A 25,260-nucleotide genomic window follows, 5' to 3' on the forward strand; every position below is an offset into this window, starting at 1 on the left:
AGGCAAGAGGACAAGCAAAATATGGTGAGAGTCCAAATTGCCACTTCACAGCCTGCTCCAGGTAAGAGTGCAGTATTTCCACAAGCTCACCAGTGCAGAGCTACAGCTTCATCTGTGATAGTAAAAAATAATTTTTCCTGCCTTGCTGGATTAACTGCACTATTGTACTTTCTCAAAGATAAGCTTCTGCTTTCCTTTTCCTTCTGCCCACATCATAGCTGGTCTAGATGAAGCTGGTTTTTGGCTATTGTGGCCTGAAGTCATCCTATTTTCTTTTTTAAAGAAAGTTCATTAATAAGGAGCATATTTTTGTGCTTCATTCTCTCAGTGGAAACAGGTACCCCAGTGACAACACAGAGTCTAAACTAAACTGTGTTTCTGACTTATCCTAGAATCTAAACTGTGCATTGCCTGGGGCAGATATTGATGGGAGTAACCAGTTAGTATTTATTAGTTTAGAGAGGTCATTATATTGTCATTAAGAAACTGGAAAATAATCTGGCACATAAATTGCCATGTCACAGTTACCAGGCTGCTTTTAACAACTATGTGGCATGTTGTTGCATTAATATGAGCTACATAATAATCAGCAAATGATAGGAGTTTATAAAAATTACTGAAATGATACTAAGGGTTTTCCAAGAAAATTAGGTTTAGCTGTGTACTCATGCACTCTTCAATCTGTCATGCAACTAATTCATAAATTATTGAAGGCAAACCATTTCCTCTTTTAAAATATAGATTACAGCCTGTAGAACAAAAATGTTTGAGGTGACTTTAAGATATTCATAAGCCTTGATAGCATTCACTCATAAAATCTACATGTTTACTTCCATATGTGGTAAGAACATCATTTTCAGCTCACGTTTTTGAGAACATTAGTGTAAATGAAGGAGTTATGCATAATGCAGTAGTTTCTCTCTGTGTCTCAAGAGTCAAAACCTATATTGGGTCAAGCATCTCTCTAAGCTTCCAGATGAGTAGACAACCCTTCTAGTCAAATGTAGGTTGATGGGACTCATGTGCACTGAAGAGTGATGAAGGAAGTTCAGTGTAGGATACACTTTCAACATTCATGCACAGTTCCAAGCATTACTGTGTTTTAGAAACAAATAGATTTTCTTAACAGAACAGCATGCTACAAAGACACTTTTTTTTGCTAAAAAGATATATAAAAATATTAAAATGTTACATGGTTTTAATGCAGGCTTTGCAATCAGCAATTGGTTTTTATTTGTTGAGTGCTAAGTACAGTACATCTTATTTTATATGACAGTCATTCTGTAAAGAACTAATTTGTCTTTTACAAAAGCAATCTGAAATTATAAGAAGATATAAATATCAGTGTAATAGGAAAGCAAACTAACTTGCACTTTCTCAGATTCTGTATTAAACAGTCTGTGTTTTTTCAGTAGTAGAATTGGTTTTCATGTTCTGCCTTTTCTACTGTTCTTTATATGAGGAATCTTGTGAGCACACCCTGAGAGGTCTGACACTGCCAAACTAAGACATTGCATCTAAATCCAGTCCAGCTATGATGCTCTAGGGCTTTGCCATTATACATGAACAAATAGGTAGTGAGCATGAAAGCTGAATATATTGAGGTGAAAAGTTTTGGGTTTTTTTTTTTTTTCATATGTAACATAAAAGGGGATCATAGTGCAGCTCAGCAATTAACAGCTCAGCATTAACAAAAAGTTAATTCTTCACTTTTTGTTTTAATATTTCTGCTTTTAATAATGCACATTTTCTTGATGCTGTGATTACTTCAGCACCTGCCAGAGGACTGCAAGAGCTGGTGCATTTACTCCAGCAATGTTAGCAGCTATCCTTTTTAGCTTTGGTTTTCTCTAGGTAGAAGTTATTGGGGAATTCTTATCACATTCATTTTATCATAACCCATGGTGTGATATACTCGTGGACAGGACAGCAATGTGCAAGAGTTCCTGTCCATGTGCATGTCCTGAGTGCACCATCCCTGTTGTTAAATGGGTTCCCAAATCACCATTTTCCTGGCCTAAACAAACACCATACCCAGTGGGGGCAGCTGAAGAATGATTGGGAGTGCCACAGTCTGCCCTGTGTCACCTTCTGTGTTTGGCCCCCAGATCAATATTGGCTGCACCACTGACAGCTCCTCTGCTGACCCAGTGAAGCTGGAGTTCTCACGGGACCTGGGGGCCACCTGGCACCTGCTGCTGCCCCTGTGCTACAGCAGCAGCAGCCACCTCAGCTCCCTCTGCTCCACCGAGCATCACCCCAGCAGCACCTACTATGCAGGCACCACCCAGGGCTGGAGGAGGGAGGTCATTCACTTTGGAAAGCTGCACCTCTGTGGGTAAGTGTCCAGCTGCTTGTTGCTTTGCTTTTATTTCTGTTTTTCACCCAGCACAAGGGTGGTGCATAAGAACTGCAGCACTAGAGAAGAACAAATGACCGATTATTCTCTGCTTTTTGCCCTGAATGTTAGCTAGTGTTCAGGTGATTCCCCAAATCATCCTGTGCCTAATGATGATGTAGAATAATCACAGGCTACTTCCTATTACGTATATATTTAATTAGTGATAATTTAATAGAAGGGAGTTGCTTGCTGAAATAAACACAAAACTGACTGTTCTTAGCATGCTCTGAGTGTTCTTTGCAGAACTGCATCAGCCATTTCAATTCACTGATGATATTCTGATATTCTTGCATTAAATTTGAGCTTCATAAGAAAAATGCAGTAGAATATGAGCTAGTATAAGCTTGATTCCACTTCAGCATGAAGAAATGGTCTGATCTAAATAATGTCTCAGTCAATCAGGCTGGATGATAACACAGCATAGAAAAACAATATGTGCTAGCAGGCACAGTAATATGTAACTTTTCAAAGTAAAAACACTACTGCTTACTTTTTCAGGAATAACTGTCATCCAGCATCAACTCACTTTATGTAAAAGCTCACACCATTAATGATTAAACTGTAGCATGTATGAATGAAAATAAGCTATGCAACTATGAGATTTCATGAGTCTGTGCACCTATGAGACTGAGTATTTATGAAACTACTGCAATCAATGGGTCCTCCACTAAATAAATAACCCCATATGTGCTCTGAAAGTATGAAAAGACCTATACAAGGAATAAGAATCACATTTTGAAAGACTGATTGTTTAATAATTTAAGGAAATGTTTAAATTTTAAACCTGAGTTTTCTGGTTTATGACAGTTAACATTTCAAGCATGCAATAGGTAACCATCTCTTTCAGCAGCTCACTTGTACTTCCTGGTTTTGTGCAAAAGAATTATTTTGCCCTTTAGCCAACCATCAATGCATCCCTCCAAATAAAAATTTTGACTGTGCAGACTCCTAACTCATTTAAACCTTCCAGGATTTTGATTTAGTCCCCTGTTCCTGAGTACTTCTATCCTGTTTTCCTACCTTCCTTCCTTCCTATTCCTTCCCCAACACACCAGGCCAGGAGTCCATGGCTGACAGCCAGCCAAGCCCAGCAGTGCACAGTAATTTACATTCTGTGCATTAAATCACTGGGCCAGAGGGCTGAAGGGGGATTTCTCCACCAGAATCTACTGGAATAACAAGAAAAATATCCAAACCTTTCTCATTGTGTAATTCTAAAAAAATCCCCCAGCCTTTCCGTCCCCCAAGTGCCGAGTGGTTATATTTTAACTGAGGATGAAGACATTTTAAGTTATTTCCACTACATAGGTAATTTTAGAAATGAATATATGTTCTCAGCAGACAGCTGTCAGTAATAATTAGTCTTCCAGTTATGTCCTGAAGGAAAGGTCCAGGGCCTGTTGAGCCAGAGAAGAAACCCCAAATAAGCAATGGTTCACTCTCTGCTCCAGACACAAGTGCCAGGAGGGCCCCTGAGAGGAGGAGCTGGCTTGTCTCAGGAATAAAAAATCCAGCCTGTGGGGCAGAGATCTACTCTCAAGAGGAGCTTACAGCACCTCCAGCCTCACACTTGTGTCCCTCCCCTCAGGGCACACTAATATCGATGATTTTGACTTCCAGCAGAACTCTGGTTCTTGGGCATCTTTCTTGTGACACTTAGTAATGTCCCTACCCATCAATTATTGGTTGTTACCTAAATCCCCTCATAAAAATTTCTTTTTAGCAAATCAAGGAAAAAAAATTGTCAGCTACAATTACCTATGGGATTGATTTGCCTGCTGAATTTAGATGTCTTTAACAAGACACATTAAACACGCAAGGCAATTAAGTGCTTCTCCCTTCTCAATCTTCTGGTTTCCTTCCTCCCTTAAAACGTTTTCTCAACTGGGAATAAAATTAGTCTCTGAAGTATTTTCCTCATCTCAATTTGTTTTCCCTCCTTCCCCAGTTGGTTCCTTTTTATATGCAGCATTGATGCAAGTAGCACTTAGGAGATGAATTAAAAATGACAGGACAGCACCCAAAGGAGAACATAGTTTAAATTAACAATTTGCAATATCAGCCTGCTTTAAGATTAAGCTGCCGGAAAGCAAGCTGAATACCTGGTGACATGACAGATCATGTTTTCTTTCTGGGCAATTGAGGGTGAGATCCTCCCACTCCACCCCTACAGGTGGTCTCCCTGGGGGCATAGTGGAAGCATGAATTAGAATCTCACTCTCCAGGAGAGGGTGAAAGTGGCTAGGTCTGACCCACACACTGTACACCAAAGCAGAAGGGAATCCACCAGACCACGGCCATTCATCTTCCCCATGAATGATGGAGTTAAGAGTAGCTCGGTTTTAAACTTTGAAAATCATGCCTGTCATTCAGTTTTGAGATTACAGCTAATGAATAGTGTTATTTTTATTTCTGTCAGTACTTGGGTTGAACGTCAACATAAAGACACATGAGGTACTGAAGGAATTAGATCTAGCAGTCAGTTTCTAGAATTAACCTATTTATCAAGCCAGTTCTGACAGAAAGAATAATATGTATGTGCATATAATGGTATATGTATGGAATACAAAAAAATAGATGGAACTATAATTTAAAATAAGCACACTTTATGCCATTTTCAGGCTGGCGAGGTTCAGGTGGTACCAAGGGTTTTACCCTGCTGGGTCCCAGCCTGTGACCTGGGCCATTGACAACGTGTACATTGGTCCCCAGTGTGAGGAGATGTGCAACGGGCACGGCAGCTGCGTCAACGGCACCCGGTGCATCTGCGACCCCGGCTACTCGGGGCCCACCTGCAAAATCAGCACCAGGAATGCTGACTTCCTCAAGGATGACTTTGAAGGTATCTCTCTTGGGAGGGGGCATCTGAATGCTGCCTGTCCATCTTAGGGCAACCCAGGGTTCAAGGGGTTAAACAGCAAAGCCTTGCTCACCACTGCATGATTCTGGTTAGAATTTGTGCCATGGGGCTATTCCCATGAACCAGGTAGTGCAGATGCCATTTGCAAGTGTGGTTTGTGAATGCCTGATGATGTAATTTGGATTACAAAATTTTCATTCTCTCTCTCCTTTATAGGAAAGAGATACTCTAAATTCTCTACTAAGTAATGTTGTCAATTTTGGATTACAAAATCTTCATTGAAACAGAACTTCCTGAAATTCTACATGTAGAAAATAATCTTGGAAATAAATAATGTTTTGATGGTAGTTTGACTTTAGGACAGACAGAGCATTTGCAAGTGAGGCAAACAGCAGTGGGCTTTAAGTTTGTGTCATTTCTCACTACAAGGGAAATCTGACCCTCTCTCCTACAGCAATCATGGTTTCAGAGCAGACCAAGTGTCTCAGGAGTGGGAGCCAGTGCTCAGCAGCCACAGCAGACCCCAAGAGAGGGAAAGCAGAGGGGAGCTCAAAGCCTCACACATGCCTGGGTGCACACAGCATCCCTGCACACAACTCTGAAACCCCTCTGAGGCTTCTCCCGCTAGCAAGCACGGCAAGAGGAGCATGTTTTCATAAAGCAGCACCTGTGAACCAAACTCATCCCTTCACAGCTGTTCATTTTCAATTTTTCCAGCCCTTGCTTGCATGCTACCACTTCGAACCCAAAGTTTCTTTATAGACCCAAGTACGTTGTTGTTACCTTAAGATAAATGATGAAAGGTGGAAAACCTTGTGAATAACTGGAAACAAAGGTCCCAGATCTCACAGTTCTGAGTTTATTTTATTTATTTTGCTTTGGTTTGTGTCAGCTTTCTAGAATACATGGCATTGGAAACACTGAATATTTCTCAGTCAGCGTGGGATTTTTAATTTATGTCTCTTCCTCTGGAAGTAGCACTCTTGCAGCAGGAGCACTTCAGAGTAAATCATAAATATGTATTCACTGTGTATTCAGGTCAGCTGGAGTCGGATAGATTCCTCCTCGTGAGTGGTGGAAAGCCATCAAGGAAATGTGGTATCATGTCTGGAGGAAACAACCTTTTCTTTAACGAGGAAGGTTTACGTATGCTGATGACTCGAGACCTAGATTTGTCACAAGCCAGGTAACACCTTTCTAAAGTTCTTTCAGGATTTCATTGAGGAAATGCCATGCTGAAGAATGATACAAATGTGATATTTCTCTAGCAAAAGCAAGCTGACATATTCTGTGGTCCTCATACTACTAGCAAATGCTCCATTTTCACCACTGCCACCATGATAAATTCAATTGAAATTGAACTTTAATTGAATTAACCATTTAAATGTTGCTTTTTTTTTTTTTCCTTAAATAAGAATTCTGGAAACTGATGCAACACTTTCAGTAGTTCATGCAAGTTTTTGTTTCCTAAATCCATAACATGAGAAATGCTCTCCTTTTCTTACAGTCTGGTGTATTATGAGCCATTGCTGAAACAGGAGTATCTGCTGAAAGTATAATTCCTACATTTGTCATCTCATAATTCTTTCATTTCTGAAGCTTGTTCTTTTTCTTATTGTGCACATTTGTTTCCAATAATTCACTGAGAAATTCCCATCAAGCTGTCACCAGCTATTGAAAACCAAATATTTTAGTGTATTTACAGTTTATGGTGTATCTTTACAGCCTGCAGCGGAGACATGTGATGAGTGAGACATGCTAAGCAAGCCACATTAAAAAAAAATTACACTAATATGAATTAAACTCCATCCCAATTGTGAGCATGCTAACAAATACGCATTGTTTTCTATTTGTTCTGTATTTTAGCTGATATTCTTGTATTATTGCTTTGGAGAGACTGCATTTTCTCCAAGACTTTTTTTCACTGATCTCTTATAAACACCCTACGCCTTTCTGATGTTCTGTGGGAAACATTTTAACAGGCATTTTATCTACTTTTTACCTGTCAGCATTGGTATTGAATCTTTAAATAATGGTTTCATTGTAAAGACTCATGGTCATTAGAAAGGCCTAATGTCTAACCATTGTAGTTTTTAGATCAGCACTTAGCTAAACCTCATTGATGTGTAATATTAAGGACCCTTGTAATTTGTAAGATTCCTCACAGCAAACTTTTTTCAGAGTTTGATAAAAACAAACCCCAGTACTCAGCACTGATTCCTAGATGACTCTGAAATTAGAAGATTGTTTAACAAAAGATACTAAAAGTCTTGTAAGTCGCTTCATAATTTAGCTAAATTATGTTTTCCTTATTGCTCATGTTCAAAGAACCTTAATTTATTTATCTCTTTTCCATGATGGTCTGTAGCTGGATTTGCAAATATTGACCTCAAGGTGTTATATGGAGATAAATTACTTCTGTCTTAGGAAAACATAGCTGAACACTCAATTTCTTGTATTTATGATTATGAAAAATAACAGTTATCAAGAAATAACTGTATGTTCTCTTCTGAACAGCAAGGCACACTGCAGTGGCATTTCAGGGAGCTGCTCTTTTGCAACCTAAAGTAATTACAGTGGGATTTTCTACATTTGCAGACTGACTTTGTCCACCACCTGCAAAGCACAACAGGTCTTGCTGTGACACAGGTGTGCCAAGTTCTGCACAGGACTTGGGGAGAGGTTTCAATTTAGGCCAGGAGTGATGAGAACAACTATTTTTTTAAGGGTGCTAGACTCAGATGTCGCATTAAAACTTCCTTTTCTTTATGAGGAGATCCCCTGAAAAGCACAGGCAAGCAGCTGTGTCTGTCAGTGCTGCAAGCCACGCTCAGCACCTGGGCATTGAAATCAAGTGGACTCTGCAATCCACTGCCATCACATCTGTGCCTTAAAGAATTTAACACAGGGACAGTGTATCACATCATGGTGATAGTGGTAGCTGAAACTGCACCGCATTAGTAAGAAGAGAATATTTTAGGTATTACAGCTGATCAATTCCCTTTCAATTCTGAATTACTAGAAGAACATCCTCACATTTGAGTGTTACTAGATTTACAGAAAACACTTTGCTTTTCCATTTCAAAATATGCAGAGCCTTTGCAAAATATCTTTGGGATAAGAAGAGAGATATTTAAAATTATTTTTTATATACTAGACATTGTTACCTGTATTTTGGTGGGTTATTACTACATTAGTAAAATCTGAGATGTAAGAACAGCAATGCAAAGAAATTAGATGCCACAGAGACAAGGTCACCCGGGTTTATTTCCTTTGAATTATGTGGCCAATGTTGGAGTAAATCTGAGAAGGCAGAAAGACTTGCCAGCAGTGAAGCAAATCCATTACATTTGATATGTTGATCCATGAGGGTGCCCAGTGCTCCTTTACAGCACAAGCAATATGTTATGTCTGGGACATGGAGGTGGATATAATCTATAGCAAAAGCAGCTCTATCTAGTAGCAAGAGAAACTGTGAGTCGCACTGAGGACTAGAATTAATTGACTTGTAAGTCTGGCATTTTATTGGAGCTTTGTCTGCCCAACATCTCTGCAGCCTCCACTCCCAGCAGATCTACCTGCAGAACAAACCAGAACGAGATTTTTGATGTAAAACTTCTTTTGCGCCATTTTATTTAACCGTGAGCCAGGCAGCACTAACGCAATAGTAATTAGTACAGATAAAACACTCCAAAGCTGTGCAAAAGCTGTGCAAACATGAATTAATACTTGTAATATCCCTGCAAGTCCAGTAAGTAAATATCATTACAGCATGGCTCCCCCCACTCCAAGAGCACAGTGGAGCTATTTGTGAGCCTCGGCTGACGGGAGGGATTTCGCAGTTTGATACAAGTCCATTGTGCAGCTTTGGAGAAGCCAATTAACTGGGGGATGAAAGCACTGCTGTCCCTGGGTGGCTGGGGCTGGCTTCAGGGAAGCCAGCACATTTAAACGCTGTAATTTAGACAAATTTCCCAGGCTGACAAAATGGACAAAATGATCCCTGAAAGTGAAATGTGCTTTGTTCTCCCGTCCAGATTTTCTCTGGTTTATGCCAATGGAAAACTGGGATGCTTATTTTGAATTTAAGCATTTCAGCAAATTCGTAGCAAATTATGATCTACTTAGAGCACAGTTGCTTTTCTGCCACTAAAATCTGTACTCATGGGATACAGGGATAAAAATTTCACCCAGGATTATGTTTCTGATACTTGCAACACCATCTGCTGTGCAGACAAAAGCTAAAAACATAAATGACCAGCTTTGTTCAGCCTCTTATGCCTGGCAAGCTACCACACAGGCAAAATGAATTTTTGTCATACCACCTGTCTGTCTAGTTATATTCTAGAAGCTTTGGAAAGGAAATCATAAGATCTCCTAAAGATGGCTCTTAAATAGAGCTAGAAAACACAGGGCTAGTCAGTAGACAAACTCCAAGGCTCTCTGCTTCCCTGTGTAGGATGTTGTTTGAAAATAGATCTTTCTGGAAAGTGGCAAGATTTTTCCTGTTAGATTTGTGCAGTTCTTCATGAGACTGGGATGTGGCAAGGGGGTGCCTGACCCCAGGAGCCAGCCTGTGCTGCTGCAGTACTCGCTCAACGGGGGCCTCACGTGGAGCCTTCTCCAGGAGTTCCTCTTCAGCAACTCCAGCAACGTGGGACGCTACATTGCCCTGGAGGTTCCCCTGAAGGCTCGCTCCAGCTCCACCCGGCTTCGCTGGTGGCAGCCCTCCGAGAATGGGCATTTCTACAGCCCCTGGGTCATCGACCAGGTGAGCAATCCCTGTGGGTGTTGCTTCTTTTAACACAGACTGGATTCAGTGCTAATGTTTCCCTTTTTCTGGCATGTATCGTTTCACTGGAGCAAGTAAAAATGCTTAGTAGAAAGATATTTAGAGCACAATTGCTGTTTGATGAACTCATGGTTTTAATGCACCATTTTCATGGAGCACTGATTTCCCCATGAATTTCCTAGAATTTTAATTCTAGGAAAGTATTCTACATGTGTGTAGGGCCTCGGGTTCACACAGCAGGAGGCCTTACAACACAGAACGCAAGTCTGATTTCAAACTTCAAAAACCTTCATTTAAAATGTATCCAAATAGGTAATTGGCTTGGTATTATGTAATAGAAAAGGCCTATTGAAAAATATCAATCTTGTGAATATCAATATCAATTTTATGAAAATAAAGTTTAATATTTGGGATTTTCTGCTATAAAGATTATTATATTACTTTGTATGATTTGGTATAAATCACAAATGATTTATCTCTAAAATTATTATGCTCTAAGTAGTGTCATTGGGTTGTCCAAGTACAATTTGCTTTAATATTTATTACTTTTTTTTAAGAAGTAAGTTCAGATTGTTAGGAGAAACCTAACCAGCCATTTTAATGTTGTGGTTACAAAATTTTACTTCCCATCCCTATGTTTAGAAGTTAAAAACACTCATTTTTTTTATATCTTCATTGAATGTAGTTATATTTCTTCAGAACAATCAGAAACTGAATTCGGAATAACAAATGAAAAATAATTGTACCTTGCTTGCTGTTGAAGAGTAAAACGATGATGTTTTAGTCAGTGACAAAATAGAGGCTATTTCCCCAATTCTATCAGCAGACACAATCTGATAGCAGTGCACCAGATAACAGAAGAGCAGAGCAGTCACTGGGAAAGTGCAATCATTTTGTTTCTACTAACACTTTTTTTGTGAGCAGTTTTACTTCACTGAGATTGGAGCTCACCTCCCTGAATTTTACATTTGTACAGCTAAGCCAGTCTCTTTCCTTTACAGGAAAGAGATACTCTCCTTTTTCATGGCCTAAATTCTCTACTCAGTGACGTTGTCAATTTTGGACAAGCAGAATAAATACGCATAGTCTGGTACATCTCTTCCTCCCTCAGGTTGCTACATCATTTGTATGCTTGTGAAGACTTCTAGACATTTGTCCTTTTCAATAAAAGTTTCTTTCCTAATGTTTCAGATTCTTATAGGAGGAAACATCTCTGGCAACACAGTACTGGAAGATGATTTCACCACCCTGGACAGCAGGAAGTGGCTGCTGCACCCCGGCGGGACGAAGATGCCGGTGTGCGGCTCCGCGGGCGACGCGCTGGTGTTCATCGAGAAAGCCAGCACCCGCTACGTCGTCACCACCGACATCGTGGTCAACGAAGACTCTTTCTTGCAAATCGATTTTGCAGCTTCCTGCTCTGTCACAGATTCCTGTTATGGTAATGGCTTCTTAGTAATCCCTGCCATTCCTCTTCCTCCAGTGCAGAGGAAAGTTCACTTGTTTTCTGGGTGCATTATTCATCGTAACAAGAAGTGAGAAACAAAAGAAAGCTGCATGTTTCTGTTAGAAATGGTAACATCAGCTTTTTTATTCCAGGCGTCTGAAGCCTAAGATAAACTGAAGTAAATCATTCCCTGTGAGCATCTAAGTTGCAGTTCAATCAATCTCAGAAAAAGACTAACAGCTGCCTTACTCAAAAAATCCATTTAGTAGATAATGTCCACTGCTTGGGGTGCTGCTGTAATAATAAGCAGCTGGGTGTTCCAGCATATGTTTCTTGCTTTGTGATTTTGCATTTTCAGTGTAGTCTCAGTTCTGATCTCACTTGTACCCATATATCTAAGAAATCATTTTTACCAACATACGTCTGACACTTGCTAAAGCAGCATCAACTGCAAAAATTTATATTGTCCATATGAAATATGTATAGACCTATATATTTCCATGTACAAATGTGTGCATACATACCATGCACATGTGTATACATCTGTTTATGTATACATAATGATGCAATTTTTAATTACTGAGCTTCCTCTTTTCATATGGTGTCTATTGGGTGCACACAGCTTTTATATGTGTATATACACATATATACATATATATAAAAATGAATAAAAACATGTTCTGTACTCATCACATCAAATACATATCACATGGAAATTAAAAATTATGTGAATTTTAAGGCACATGAGAAATGGGTTTTTCTTAAAAACAAGCTTTTTTAATGCTTGTTTTACACATCCTCTTAGAGTAGGGTTTCAAGGTATAGATGTTTTTAATGAGGACAAGAATACAATACAGTGCATCATGTGATATGTGTTAGTAAATGTGGGTTGCTGAATTTTCCTCTACAATTCTGTATAAAAATGGAAAAAGATTTTACATGAAGACCCATATTTAGCTTCTCTGATTTTGCTAATCTGAAGCTGCTTACATGCTTCAAAATTTTTCTTTCTTTTGTTATTAAGAATACTGCAGTATCCTGAGATCATCTCAGCTAAGTTTAGATGCATTTTGGTGACTGAGCCATATACTGGCAAAGAAACAGATCCTTATTTTGTTGGGGGGGCTTTGTTTGTTTTTTTGTCTACAACCCTTATCTTAACTTCATATTAAATTAGGCAGGACACTACCTAATCATGATTCCAGTCATGATGAGAAAAACATTTCTTTTGGTGAGGGAAATTTAACACTGAAAATTCACCCTTGTTTGTATCTACTTGTCCTTGCATTTCTATAGCACTGTCCTCTGTGCTGAAACACCAAGCAGGACTGATTGGGTGATTAAGGGTCATTCCCTGTGCATGAGGGTAGAAGAAATGGGTCTGTTAGTAATCAAAAGAAGATCACAGATTTATCACCCCTATCACTGCAACCACGCTCCATGTTTTATGCAGCCAGCTCAGCCAGAGTACCTGGCAGCTGGAACATTTACTTCAAGTACCAGCTCTGCACCTATTATTATTTGCATTTTCATGGCTGCATGAAAGTTTGACTTGAAGTATTTAGTGAGCTTGACTAACCTTTAATTTTTGTAATAAAAGCTTATAAGCCATAAACATCAAAAAATGAAATTGCTGATTTTCAATGAGAAATGATTACATTAGTTTAATGTGGCTAGACTGTGTTTGAATGGAAACAAGCTCACTGACTAACAAACTCAAATTAAAATTGTGCTGAATAATTAAATGAGCTGGTCTGCAGGAAGGGTGGAAGGCTGACTAAGCCATCTTGTGACAGAGACAAAAGTTTGAATTGGAGTGTTGCTCTGCTTTACACAGCAATCACATCCAGCTGAATCTCACTCTTCAAGCCCAAAAAACAAAGTTTGGTGGTCATGGTGCTGCCACACCATTTTTTTGCATGCTGCAGCTAAAGACATTGTCTTGACTTAATCCTGGCAGCTTAATATTGGCTCTCTCTTTTCATCTGTGGTGCCTTGAGTTAGGTGTTAGATGTGGAGATGTGCTGCAGACCCCACCTGAGCTATACCTGCTCAGCAACATGTAACACACCCTCCTGCACTGCCATCAAGGGAGGTAGCTTTGTGCTTCTGACACAAGGGTTTGAAAAGGTCTGGGTGGTTATTTTGTCAGTTCAGACCTGTGATACTGTCTGGGGCTTGCACATTATTATAGGCCTATGGATATAGGTCTCTAAATTAAATAACGGATGACCTCTCCACCCTTAGCTATTGAACTGGAATATTCAGTGGACCTTGGGCTGACCTGGCACCCAATTTTGAAAGACTGTCTTCCCACTAATGTGGAATGCAACAAGTACCATCTCCAGAGGATTCTCATTTCAGACACTTTCAACAAGTGGACCCGGGTTACTTTGCCTCTGCCTCCCTATACCAGGTAACTCCCTCTGGATTTCTGCAGAATAAATCTAAAAGCATAACTAGGTATTTATAATGTCATAATGCATTATGGAGTTTAAGTAATTGTAACATGTCCTTTTTGTTTGGTCCATGTAAATAGCAGCAAATAAGTATGAGAAGCTCTATCCTATAGAAATTGCAAACACAGGTGGCAAGGGCAGCAGTGACTCCACAGCTTTGCTCCTCCTGCTGAGCCTTGTCTCCTCACATAGACTTAGGCTGAGCTAACTGCTGGCTCACAAGTATCAAAGCACAGGTAGAGCCTTGAGATTGTTGTCATGAAAGATGCCATCAAAGGCACATACAAGTCTGGAAACAGAGACCTTTATATTTTAGCAATTGTACTGAAAATGCCTATACAGTTGCCACATGTTTTGACATTAGTAATGAAAAAGTCTGTGTTCTGTTACTATTCATTTGGGGCATCTGGACTCTTCCCTATCTTCTGTGCAGTTACATTAAGTAATAGCACTTTTTTAGGACTCCTTCCCAGCATTAATTTTCTGTGCTTCCTCTTTGGTGCAGCTTTGCTATATGTCATCTGTAAAAATCCATTACCCTGTCAGTTCTTGTATAAAGACTGTAAATTTGTGTTCAGAGTAGCCTTTCTGGGGTTGAATGGGAAAAATCAGGGCTAGGATTGATGTTCCAAACCAATTGAATTTGGACCTGAAAGGAAGCTACCACCTGAGATAAACTCAAGTTTATAAATAACTGTGATTTTAAGACTAAAGAGTTTCTTGAGCAGTATGTGTCACAAGAAGTCTGATGCCCTACTGAGGCAAAAATTGTACTTCTGTCCAATCCCATAACTGTATTTTTTGGCTCAAGTAATACAATTTCCCAAAGTTATTAAGACAGGCATTCCATGAGAGAGGTTATTACAACCTTATCTCATAAGCAAGAGAGGTGTTGAGCTTTAAGATAAGAACAGTGTAGCTAATAGGCCTTTTAGTCTAGATGCAATATAATTTTTATGCTGCTTTATTATTTCAAGCTGTGTAATAGCAGGTGTGCCTCCAGTTGTTTATGGCTGTATGTTTTAGGCACATGCAGGCTGTGTAGTCAGTAGCTTGGCCTGGTGCTCACCACCCATGTCTGTGCAGGCTCTTAGGGCTCCTGTACTCCAGAGTGATACCTCACCCCTGGCCTCAAAATGACACTCACTTTTAACTTGGAGCTGATTTTAAAGCGCAAATACAAAGCTTCCCACAGGAGCATCAGCTCCATGAATTGTTAGTGATGTGCCCAGCCAAAGCATGCAGTGTAAGACAGAGGTGCTTGTCCTTATTCTGAAAGGGCTTCCTCACAATTTTTATGTTTATTTTTAAAATGCTGCTTGGTGAACAGCTGAGCTGAGCTTGGAGCAGTAGTTTTCTCTTTGGATAAACAAGTTATTTATTCAGCTCATGCAACATTTTCATAAAGAAATAATTCATGGGAGAATAATGACCTTATCATATGACATCCTTTTTTACACTGAATAGTTTTTGGGGGTTTTTTTGGTGGTTTTTTTTGGGTTTTTGTATGTGTGTTTATAATAATTTTGATTTCTCTTTGAGATTCAAAAGAAAACAGACTACAAAAAGTTCAATGCTGCCATCTAGTGCTGTACCACAAAACAGGGATTAGCTTGAATTCATAGTTCCAGAAATTCATCTACTCATGGCCCTTGACTCAGTCTATAGCTGCATGAGCTGAATAACTATTTGGTGTCCCTGGCTGTTTTGGATAGATTTTCATCATCCATCTTGGGAGCTGAGACAATTCACATATAGGGAGTTAAGCCCATTTTAATCAACAAAATGAATATAACTTACTGAGTAGAGCCAGGATCACGCTGCAGATAATTTATTGACATTTTCAGCCAAGCCCTGGGTGGAGAGGAGGGAAGAAACTGCAGAGCCAGGGTCATGCTGCAAGCCCTGCATGGGCCTTCTCACCTGCCCCCAAACCCACTCCCTAGAACTGCTCTTAACCTAAGTGTGGTTGGGAGAATTCACTGAGAAAAAGCCAGTGACAAAGTAAAGGCAACAAAAGTAAATTTGTTGCCTTGGACTTATTAACTGGATCAGGATGAAACTTGGAGGGTTTGGATTATTCTGGCTTGATCCAGCTCCTAGCTGTCCCTCAGGTTTGGATCTGTGCTGGGACATGGTTATGACTGGCCTGAGCTTCCAACTGGGAGCACCACCTTCTTCCTACCTCCCCTCCACTGCACCTTTGGCCTGCTTGCTTTGCTTTCACCATTGATCCATTTCCTACCTCCCACACTCTCAGCTTGATACCAAGCACCCATGCTTTGTTCTTTTCTCAAAATCAGGGCACCCTTTTCTTGGAGGGATGTTGTCATTGTCAGAAACCAGCCTTGGGTATCCAACAAATCTCCCAAGAGCAGGCTAACCTCAAGACTAACATTTCCTTTCAATCAAAATAAAGATTACCTCAGCTAGAAAATACAGAATTCTGTTTTTCTTTCTCTCCCAAGGTCTCAAGCAACTCGTTTCCGCTGGCACCAGCCTGCTCCCTTTGACAAGCAGCAAACGTGGGCAATCGATAACGTCTACATCGGGGACGGCTGCATAGACATGTGCAGTGGCCACGGGAAATGCACACAAGACAACTGTGTGTGAGTGCCATCTCTTCCCTGTCCTGCCCTGGGCTGTAGAATTTCAATCCCTCTCTGCCAATCTGATGAATTTTCAGGAAAAACTGTGATATAATTCTACAAAGGAAGGTGGATTTTGCTGTTAAAACCGAGAAGGGCACTGGGTCCACTTGGGAATGGAAGTAACAAGTGGAAGGGGAACTGCAGGGGTTGGCCCTGCCAGATCTCTGACTGTCCATGCTCCATGGCCAAAGCAGACAGTGGCAGTGCATCACCTCTGCCCTTGCCTCTGCTGCATCAATTCCCCTCCCACCAGGTAGGGAGAGGGTACCCCTGGAATTTGCATAGCCCTCTAGGGACATACAATCCTGGAGCAAGTGGATAGGAAAAAACCCTTCCTCCACATAAAAGTCACTTCATGTGAGTAGATGCACAATGACCTATCCTCTGCTTAGACTAAGGAAGTCCTTTGTCCTCCATCTATTGGTTTTTCATATTGGTTTTATGGATGCTACCAACTTTGTCCCTGAGCTTTTTGGAGTGGGTAATTCTATGGAGCTAATTACAAAAATAATTAAACCAAAATAATGGTGTCTGTTTTATCACTTACATCAGCACAGGTTAGAAAGAGAATCACTTCTTCTTTTATATTGTTAATGTAAACTCAACCAATGCTCTCATTTCACATTTAAAAAAAAAAGACACAAGCCCAAGCGTACACCATGCCATCTCTATTAATACAAATTATCATTGGTTCTGAGCTTAATTTACTCCATTTGAGATGATTAGATATAACTGCAGAACAATTAAGGATTGACTGCTTGTTCCCAAGGGATTTCACACCACGTCCCTGTGCTCTTAACCTGGTGCTGGGTGCAGAGTACCTGGGCTGGAGGTGGGACATATCCACTAAGCAGGATGTATACCAGTTCTTCACAAGGCTAGATTTTGCTTTTTGACTAGTCTTGATGGTCTGATGACTCTGCTTCATGGTAGGGTTTGCCAGGAGAGGCAGACTGGCTTGATCCTCAAACTGTTTGCCTAACAATCCACACAGAGTCCTGCAAAGCTAGCAAACAAAAACCCCCAGATTTGCCTGTCTTGGCAACAGAGAAATACCTTCCAGATGGATGTGTTGCTTTTTTTCCAGCCACAAATGGCAGCAGAAATGGGAGAATGGTTGTATAATTGCACTGTGACTGCATTTCTTAGAAATATATTTCACTGCAAAATAGACATATTATTGTGTTCTCCTCTATCCTGACAACACTGAGGTACCAAGACACAATATCCCTGGTGAAATCTCATTGTAGCAGAACACAGTTCCAAGCTGTTATCCAGTCTTTGACACATTATAAGAATGTTTTTCAGAGAAAAAAAAAAAAAGGAGAACTATATAAAGATAAGAAAGCATCCATATACTGAAATTTTACAGAGACTTGAACCTTAACATTAGCAGGACGTTTTTAGGCTTGGCACATTCTCTTGGTTTATTTATCCAAGCACAATGTATTTCACTGCTTTTACTATGTTTGGGAATGTACCCTGTAATAGAAGCTTGAATTATACACAATACTAAGCCTTCAAAAAAGTCATTTTTGTTTCATATTAGCTACAAAGCACCAGATGTTTGAAACCCCCACACACCAGTTGTGCACTAGTAAATGATGCCCCTCTGCAGAATGAGATGGTACCTTAACAACAGGCAGAGCCTTTGCCAGCTGATCTGTGCATTTGTTTTTCTCTTTGCAGCTGTGATGAGCACTGGGGTGGGCTGTACTGCGACGAGCCAGAGACCCCCCTTCCCACACAGCTGAAGGACAACTTCAACCGCTCCCCGTCGGCCCAGAACTGGCTGACCGTGAACGGGGGCAAGCTCAGCACCGTCTGCGGGGCCGTGGCCTCGGGCATGGCTCTGCACTTCAGCGGGGTGCGTGTCCAGCTCTCTCCATTTCGCACTATAAGTGGGACTGATCTTAAAAGTTAAATAGCAAAGCATTTAAAAAATAACAGCATGACATATCAGATATATAAAATATTTTTAAAAATTAAATCCTTTGCCTGCATGAAGGTCAAAGTCAAACAGGTCCTACAGAGTAGGGTCAGCCAGAAACACTCCAGGAAAGCTGACACCATGCTTCTTGATATGCTGCAGCCAGGAGATTGAGATATAGTGTCTGTGGGTCCTGTAGAGGGGCCTTTGAAAGTGGAGCTGGTAGGTTAAAGAACAGTATAAATATGTAGACTTTTAATTTTCCTCTGAAGACTGTCCTCATAGCACTTTAAATTTGTTGTCATTATATTGCAAAAGTTTCATATTGTTGTCTCCAAGCGTTTCAAACCTCCTTGATGTTTCTCGTAGGCAGCTCCTCCAAGCACTGACTCTTTTTCTCACAGCAGCCGACTGACTTCAATTCCCCTCAACCAACCAACCCACTATTTTATAACACTCTTCTTCTTATTGGCTACAGCTATGGCCTGTTAAAGTCAGGCCTGCTGCTAATCTTTAATAATTAGCCCAGCTGCAACTCTTTAGGGGGTAATATTACTTTCTATACTACCTTTACTTACATTCTATCCCCCTACAAAAACTTTCAGACCAGAGTTTGGTGTGGATTCTAATCAGACCACAGAGGTAAATTAATAACAAGCTATTTGCACTTGTGTGACTTGCACATGGTCCATGACAATACAGAGCCACAGAAACACAGAATGGGCTGGGTTGGAAGGGGCCATGGTGGGTAATCTGGTCCAGCCTCCCTGCTCAAGCAGGGCCACCCTAAAGCACATCGCATCCATGTGTAGCCCCACCCTTCAGATGTCTCACAGGTGGGTGCTTTCAGAGTCAGCTCACAATAAAATTTCCTAGGTTAGCTACATATATAGGTATATAACTTTGACTGCTGCTGAACTAGTTTGCTAGCGTATAACCTCAGGATTATAAAAATGATGATTTAGTATTTTAGAAACACGTAAAATTTACGTCTGTAGATCTCTTCTGTCAAATTTATAAGTTCAAACTGAGAAAAGTTTTCTTAAATAAACTAAAAAAAGCATTACATTTCCACTTCATTACAGTTGGAATAAGTAGACACCCACTAACAGACTAAGCAATGTGAAATAAATATATAAGGTACATACTAAAATTGCTTTGCCATTTGATGGTTTGCGTAAGTTGAGTCATTAGCACATGATCAGTGATTCATTAATTCTGCATGGAAAACTTCATGATTTACAACAGAGGTGTGGATTTCTGCAACTTTTGTACTCAGAAGAAAGGTGAATACCTGAATGTTGTAAAACTGAAGGTACAAGTAGCAACATACACAACAGAAATTTTAAGAATGAAACATGACTGACATTATGTCTTCAGGGAAAACATATTGTTCTGTTGTAGCTTTACCTTTGAAATAATTAATAAAATTTTGTACAACCTTGAAATTTTTGCAGCATGAATCCACATTAATAGTGACTGCATAGTCTAACACCTTTTATGAACACAAGTTTTGCCAGACAACACCAGCCAACATATTTTTTCTTTGCTTTTAAGGGCTGCAGCCGTATGTTAGTTACAGTGGATTTGAACCTCACCAGTGCAGAATTCATCCAGTTTTATTTCATGTATGGATGTCTGATAACTCCAAATAACCGCAACCAAGGAGTGCTGCTGGAGTATTCTGTGAATGGTGGAATCACCTGGAGCCTCTTAATGGAAATTTTCTATGATCAATTCAGCAAGCCTGGGTTTGTAGATACCTTCTTTCTGCCTCTGTAGATTTCTCTGCTAACGTCAGATTGTCTTGAATGTTTCACCAGAACCTGTGAATATATTAGTGCTGTGGTTTGGTGTCAGGTTGGGATGTATGATTTCAACTTGTACAGTCCCAGAGGTGTTTATTAATGGCCTTGGTGCATGTATTGAGAGCATCAGCATTTGTGCAGCTGCTAGGCCAGAAATACAAGAATACCTAGGAGCCTGTAGATTTGCAAATGGTTGCAGGAAGATAAATTAATAGCTGTAGTGATGTCCATCCTGTTCTTAAAGCTGCTAACATTTGCAATCTATTTCTTTATTGGCAAGATCAAAAATCACTCATTGATGTAAGTTAGTTTCAAAATGGTGTGGCCAGGAGAAACTGCATTTCTGTAGTTATCCATCAAAAGGATGGATACACTCAAGCCCTACTTTCAGACGTTTGTGAAATTCAAATCATGCATATATGTGAGCTGACCATTTTCTCACTGACCAATTTAAAAGATTCACAGAAAACGGGGATGTGACAGACCCATTATTTGTTATTTTATTCAAGCACACCAAGAATAACTGGCATTTAATTGGACATGAGATTTCAGTGTACTATTTTCTACTGTTGCAACGGAACAGATAAAACTGTACTGGAACATTGCTATCTGCTGAATGGCTCCAGGTTGAAAAAAGCAATCTTTAGTTCACTTGCACAGTCTCCTTCCTAACACTTCCCTGAATAAGAGCCTTATGGCCATACTCTGCTGGTCCAGACCATTGCATTCAGTCCCATACGGACACCTGGAGCAAGTGAGGTTGTTCAAACCATGCCACAGTTGGGTGCTGACCCTTTCCACCTCTCTCTGAGCCCCTGACATTGGGAGTGATCAGAAAGATTTTTGTTTCAGAAATATCTCCTAGAGAAATATAGGCTAGAACAGTCTTTTCTTCTTTCCCAAATTCCGTGTATTCTAGGAAACATCAGGAATGGACTTGGTCAAAGTACCCAGCACAGAGCATTGCAAAGGGTCCTCCAGCTTACCCACAACTAACCCCCAGCTTTCATTCCAGCTTTGTGAACATCCTCCTTCCCTACGACGCCAAAACCATCGGGACCCGCTTCCGCTGGTGGCAGCCCAAGCACGACGGGCTGGACCAGAACGACTGGGCCATCGACAACGTGCTGATCTCGGGCTCGGCCGACCAGCGCACGGTGATGCTGGACACCTTCAGCAGCGCCCCGCTGCCGCAGCACGAGCGCGCCCCGGCCGACGCGGGGCCCGCCGGCAGCACCGCCTTCGACATGGCCCTGCAGGACAAAACCACGGGTAAAACTCCCACCTGTGTCCCTGCTAGGGAGCAAGAGCCAATGCAGTGACGTGCAGGTCTTGCTGAGCCTCTGACTCTCTGTGTCACTGTGATGGCGACGGTTGAGCGGGTTTCCCGGCTGTGGCTAAAATGAGGCCTGGTAGGGGTAGTGTAGGAGTTTGGGATCAGTGGGGAGTTGTTGAATTTCTCAGGTGTTTGTGGTGGAGGCTAGTCACGCTATGCAGAGGATAAGTCCGACATCCCCGACTCGGTTGTAAAGTACAGCTTGGAGGGCGGCGGTATTAGCTTCTGCTCGGCCGTGTCATCAGCTGATTAGTAGGAAGGATATAATTCCGACTCCTTCTCATCCGATGAATAGGACAATTCTGTTGCTGTAGAGGCCCTGTCTTTTGATTTTTGTTTGCAAAAAGCAAAATGAAAAGATGTAATGCAGCTTTTTAACTGCGTGAATTTATTTAGAAGGCTTTCTTTCTATTTCCTTCCTATTTCCTTTATTTTAAAAGGAAAAAAAGTAATTTAAAAGTGACAGGTTATTCTAAGCAAATTTCTTATCATGAGTGTCTGTTCCCTATTTATTAACTTTTTAAAATTTTCTTTAAGGAATTTAAGTTACATTTTACAACTAAATGATGTTGTTGTAGTGTAAGAGGTCTATTGTCATTACATTGCAAGGGTTCCATATTGCTATAGTTTCGTACCTCCTTGATATTTCTTGTAGGCAGCTCCTCCAAGCACTTCCTTGTCCTCACAGTAGCCAACTGACTCCAGTTCTTCCCTCTGCCAACCAATCCACCCTTTTATAACACTCTTCTTATTGGCTATAGGTGTGGCCTGTTAAAATCAGGCCTGCTCCTAATCTTTAATAATTAACTTTAATAATCTTTAATTTAATATTAATTTAATATAATATTAATTTAATAATCTTTAATAATTAACCAGCTGCAACTTTTTAGGGGGTAAGATTACATTCTATACTACCTTTATTTGCCTATATTCTATTCCCCTACAACTAAATTTTGTAGAAGATGCATCTTTGTATGTTTATAAGGCTTAACAGCTACCAGTCTGTTAAGCACTTTGTGCAGACATGTAGGCAACACCCATTAAAAGCTCTCCCAAAATGTTCAGTGCAATAGAAGTTCATATTTTAAGTAAGTCTCAGATCCTTACTTCTTTAATATTAAAAAATAATGTCTAAGTGAGCAAGCTCATTAGTAAGCTTTCAGCAAGTAAGCTGTAAGCTTGCTTACTTACTTACTCAAGTAAAGGGTGCTTTCAGCAATAAATGTGATAGATGTAATACATATTTACATGGGAACAACGGGGTACCGACATTCTCAGGAGCAATATAAATAATTCTCATGTAGGCTGAAAAATAAAGCTATGAATCACCTTTTGTGGTTAACACTACTCCCTGTTTAACTTATATTGTCACTGTATATTACTGACCTTGCCATTTATTTTCAAGTGAATGAACACTGGTTATTCCATGATGATTGCTCAATTGAGAGATTTTGTGATTCTCCTGATGGTGTCATGATCTGTGGGAGCCACGATGGCAGAGAGGTCTATGCAGTCACCCACGACCTGACTCCTACAGAAGGCTGGATTATGCAGTTCAAGGTAAAATCTGTCTGCAGTAAACTTATTCAAAACCACACTTTGTTCCAGGTCTAAGTAGATCTTTCAGGAGGAAAGATGATGTATAGGCTACACAGGAGTCATTCCCTGCTGGGAAAAATGTTGTTATTAGGCCATCCTCATTTTTCTCACTTACTCTGTGTTGGTCTCAGATGTGACACATTCTTCTCTTCCAGCACTGCAGTTCTATGGACATTGTGTAATAAGGATATTGCACATCTACCAGGTTTTGTTACACCTGCTGGTGAGGGAAAAGCAGTTCCACAGTAGTTCACTCTGCTCCTGGGTTGTCATGCACTCATATCAAACCTGCACCCAAACTGGCCTTCGTACACCCATTTACCTAAACTAAGGAAATAACCCAGAAATATATGGAAATTTCAAGAACCCTTTGCACATCCATCCATAAATGTGGTCTCCCTAATCTGTGGCATTCCCTGAAATATTCAAATCTCATGTTGTGTGGGAGGAGATATTAACTTTGTTTTATTGCACTGGGGTCTAAGGCATGAGTGTCAAAATCTGGAAATCCAGAAATGTGAACTATCTAGAAAAAAACAAAATTCACAATATGGTGTCTGTTCTCAGTCTGGAGAATATCAAAGAGATCTGCAGATGACTGGCACCATACAGGCACTGTTGCTGCCACCATTTCAAGCAAAATTCTGCAGTCTGTTTTCAGGTTCAAACACATTTTTAAACTCCCCACCACAATTAATTCTTAATTACTGATGATCTCTTCTTTATTAGGTTTCTGTTGGATGTAAACCCTCAGAAAAACTTGCACAAAATCAGGTCCATGTGCAGTACTCCACTGACTTTGGTGTTACCTGGAGTTACTTAGTACCTCAGTGCTTACCAGCTGATCCAAAATGTGCTGGGAGTGTCTCACAGCCATCTGTCTTCTTTCCCACAAAAGGATGGAAAAGAGTAACTTACACACTGCCTGAAAGCCTTGTGGGCAAGTAAGTATGAATTTGTTACTCATTTTGTCTTGGATTGAGTACCATCCTGGAAACACAACAGGACATTTGCCTATTCATTTTCTTTCATGGAAATTTCAGAATAGCAGCATTTATCTGCATTACATTAGGGATATCTAAAAAAATCCATTTCAATAGGTACTTCCACTACTTGTGGAAGCTCAGAAGATAGTGCAGTCATGATTATGTTGTGTTTAATCACCTTTTTTCAATTGAGAAAAGTTGGTTTATGCCTTTGTCTGGTTCTCTTCATTCCTTTATATCTAGTCCCGTGAGGTTTCGGTTCTACCAGAAATACTCAGATATGCAGTGGGCCATTGATAATTTCTATCTGGGCCCTGGTTGTCTGGAAAACTGTAGAGGTCATGGAGACTGCTTGAATGAGCAATGCATCTGTGATCCTGGGTATTCGGGTCCAAACTGCTACCTGACCCAGACACTGAAGGTAATTTTATTGCATGTTTTTTTTAAAGAAATAATTTTGGCATATGTTTGACTGGGAAGAAGAGAGAGGAGAGATTGATCTCACTGGAAATTTAGCTTTGATTCCTGTCAGCCTGAAGAGAGTCAAATGAATTTTCAGCCCTTCCATCAGTTTTTTAACAAAACTATTACTGCATTATTCAATAATGGGTTTGTTGTTGTATGTTTGAAAATAACACTTAGCCTGAAAAAGCTGTGATAAAGTTCATTGTTCGTCTTTTAATCATCATTATAGGATGAAAATCACCCTCGCACATGTGGTTGTATTTGAACAAAATAGATTGTCTTTACTGTGAGAGAGCTTACTGAAGTAGGGAATAAAGGAAAATGACAAAAAATTAGAAAATTAATTTACATGGCTGTTTGGCTGTTACTCATGTTACCCAATAACAACTAAGCGGACTCTAGTTAGATATTGCTAATATAAAAGTTAAAAATAACTAACTAACTTGTCAGTTATCATGTAATTTGAATTATTATAACCTTCTGGTTTCCCTCTGAAATACTAATTACATGAACAAATATCATTGTC

At 40.2% G+C, this 25,260-nt stretch overlaps 1 protein-coding gene across 3 annotated transcripts in view; it reads left to right on the top strand.

The window, feature by feature from the left end:
- The window catches only part of RELN (reelin), a 283,741-nt gene that overhangs the window by 237,771 nt on the left and 20,710 nt on the right, over window positions 1-25,260 (top strand). For all 3 annotated transcript variants that reach the window (XM_064702887.1, XM_064702886.1, XM_064702888.1), the window contains 13 exons: window positions 2,109-2,338; window positions 5,023-5,243; window positions 6,300-6,447; window positions 9,774-10,032; window positions 11,245-11,494; window positions 13,748-13,916; window positions 16,428-16,568; window positions 18,300-18,477; window positions 20,098-20,291; window positions 21,364-21,620; window positions 23,090-23,244; window positions 24,013-24,227; window positions 24,513-24,690. In XM_064702887.1, the coding sequence (XP_064558957.1) occupies window positions 2,109-2,338; window positions 5,023-5,243; window positions 6,300-6,447; window positions 9,774-10,032; window positions 11,245-11,494; window positions 13,748-13,916; window positions 16,428-16,568; window positions 18,300-18,477; window positions 20,098-20,291; window positions 21,364-21,620; window positions 23,090-23,244; window positions 24,013-24,227; window positions 24,513-24,690 (2,595 nt within the window). The remainder of the gene's footprint in view (window positions 1-2,108; window positions 2,339-5,022; window positions 5,244-6,299; window positions 6,448-9,773; window positions 10,033-11,244; window positions 11,495-13,747; window positions 13,917-16,427; window positions 16,569-18,299; window positions 18,478-20,097; window positions 20,292-21,363; window positions 21,621-23,089; window positions 23,245-24,012; window positions 24,228-24,512; window positions 24,691-25,260) is intronic.

The sequence above is a fragment of the Zonotrichia leucophrys genome, chromosome 1A (assembly GCF_028769735.1).
Source record: "Zonotrichia leucophrys gambelii isolate GWCS_2022_RI chromosome 1A, RI_Zleu_2.0, whole genome shotgun sequence".
Taxonomy (NCBI): Eukaryota; Metazoa; Chordata; class Aves; order Passeriformes; family Passerellidae; genus Zonotrichia; species Zonotrichia leucophrys.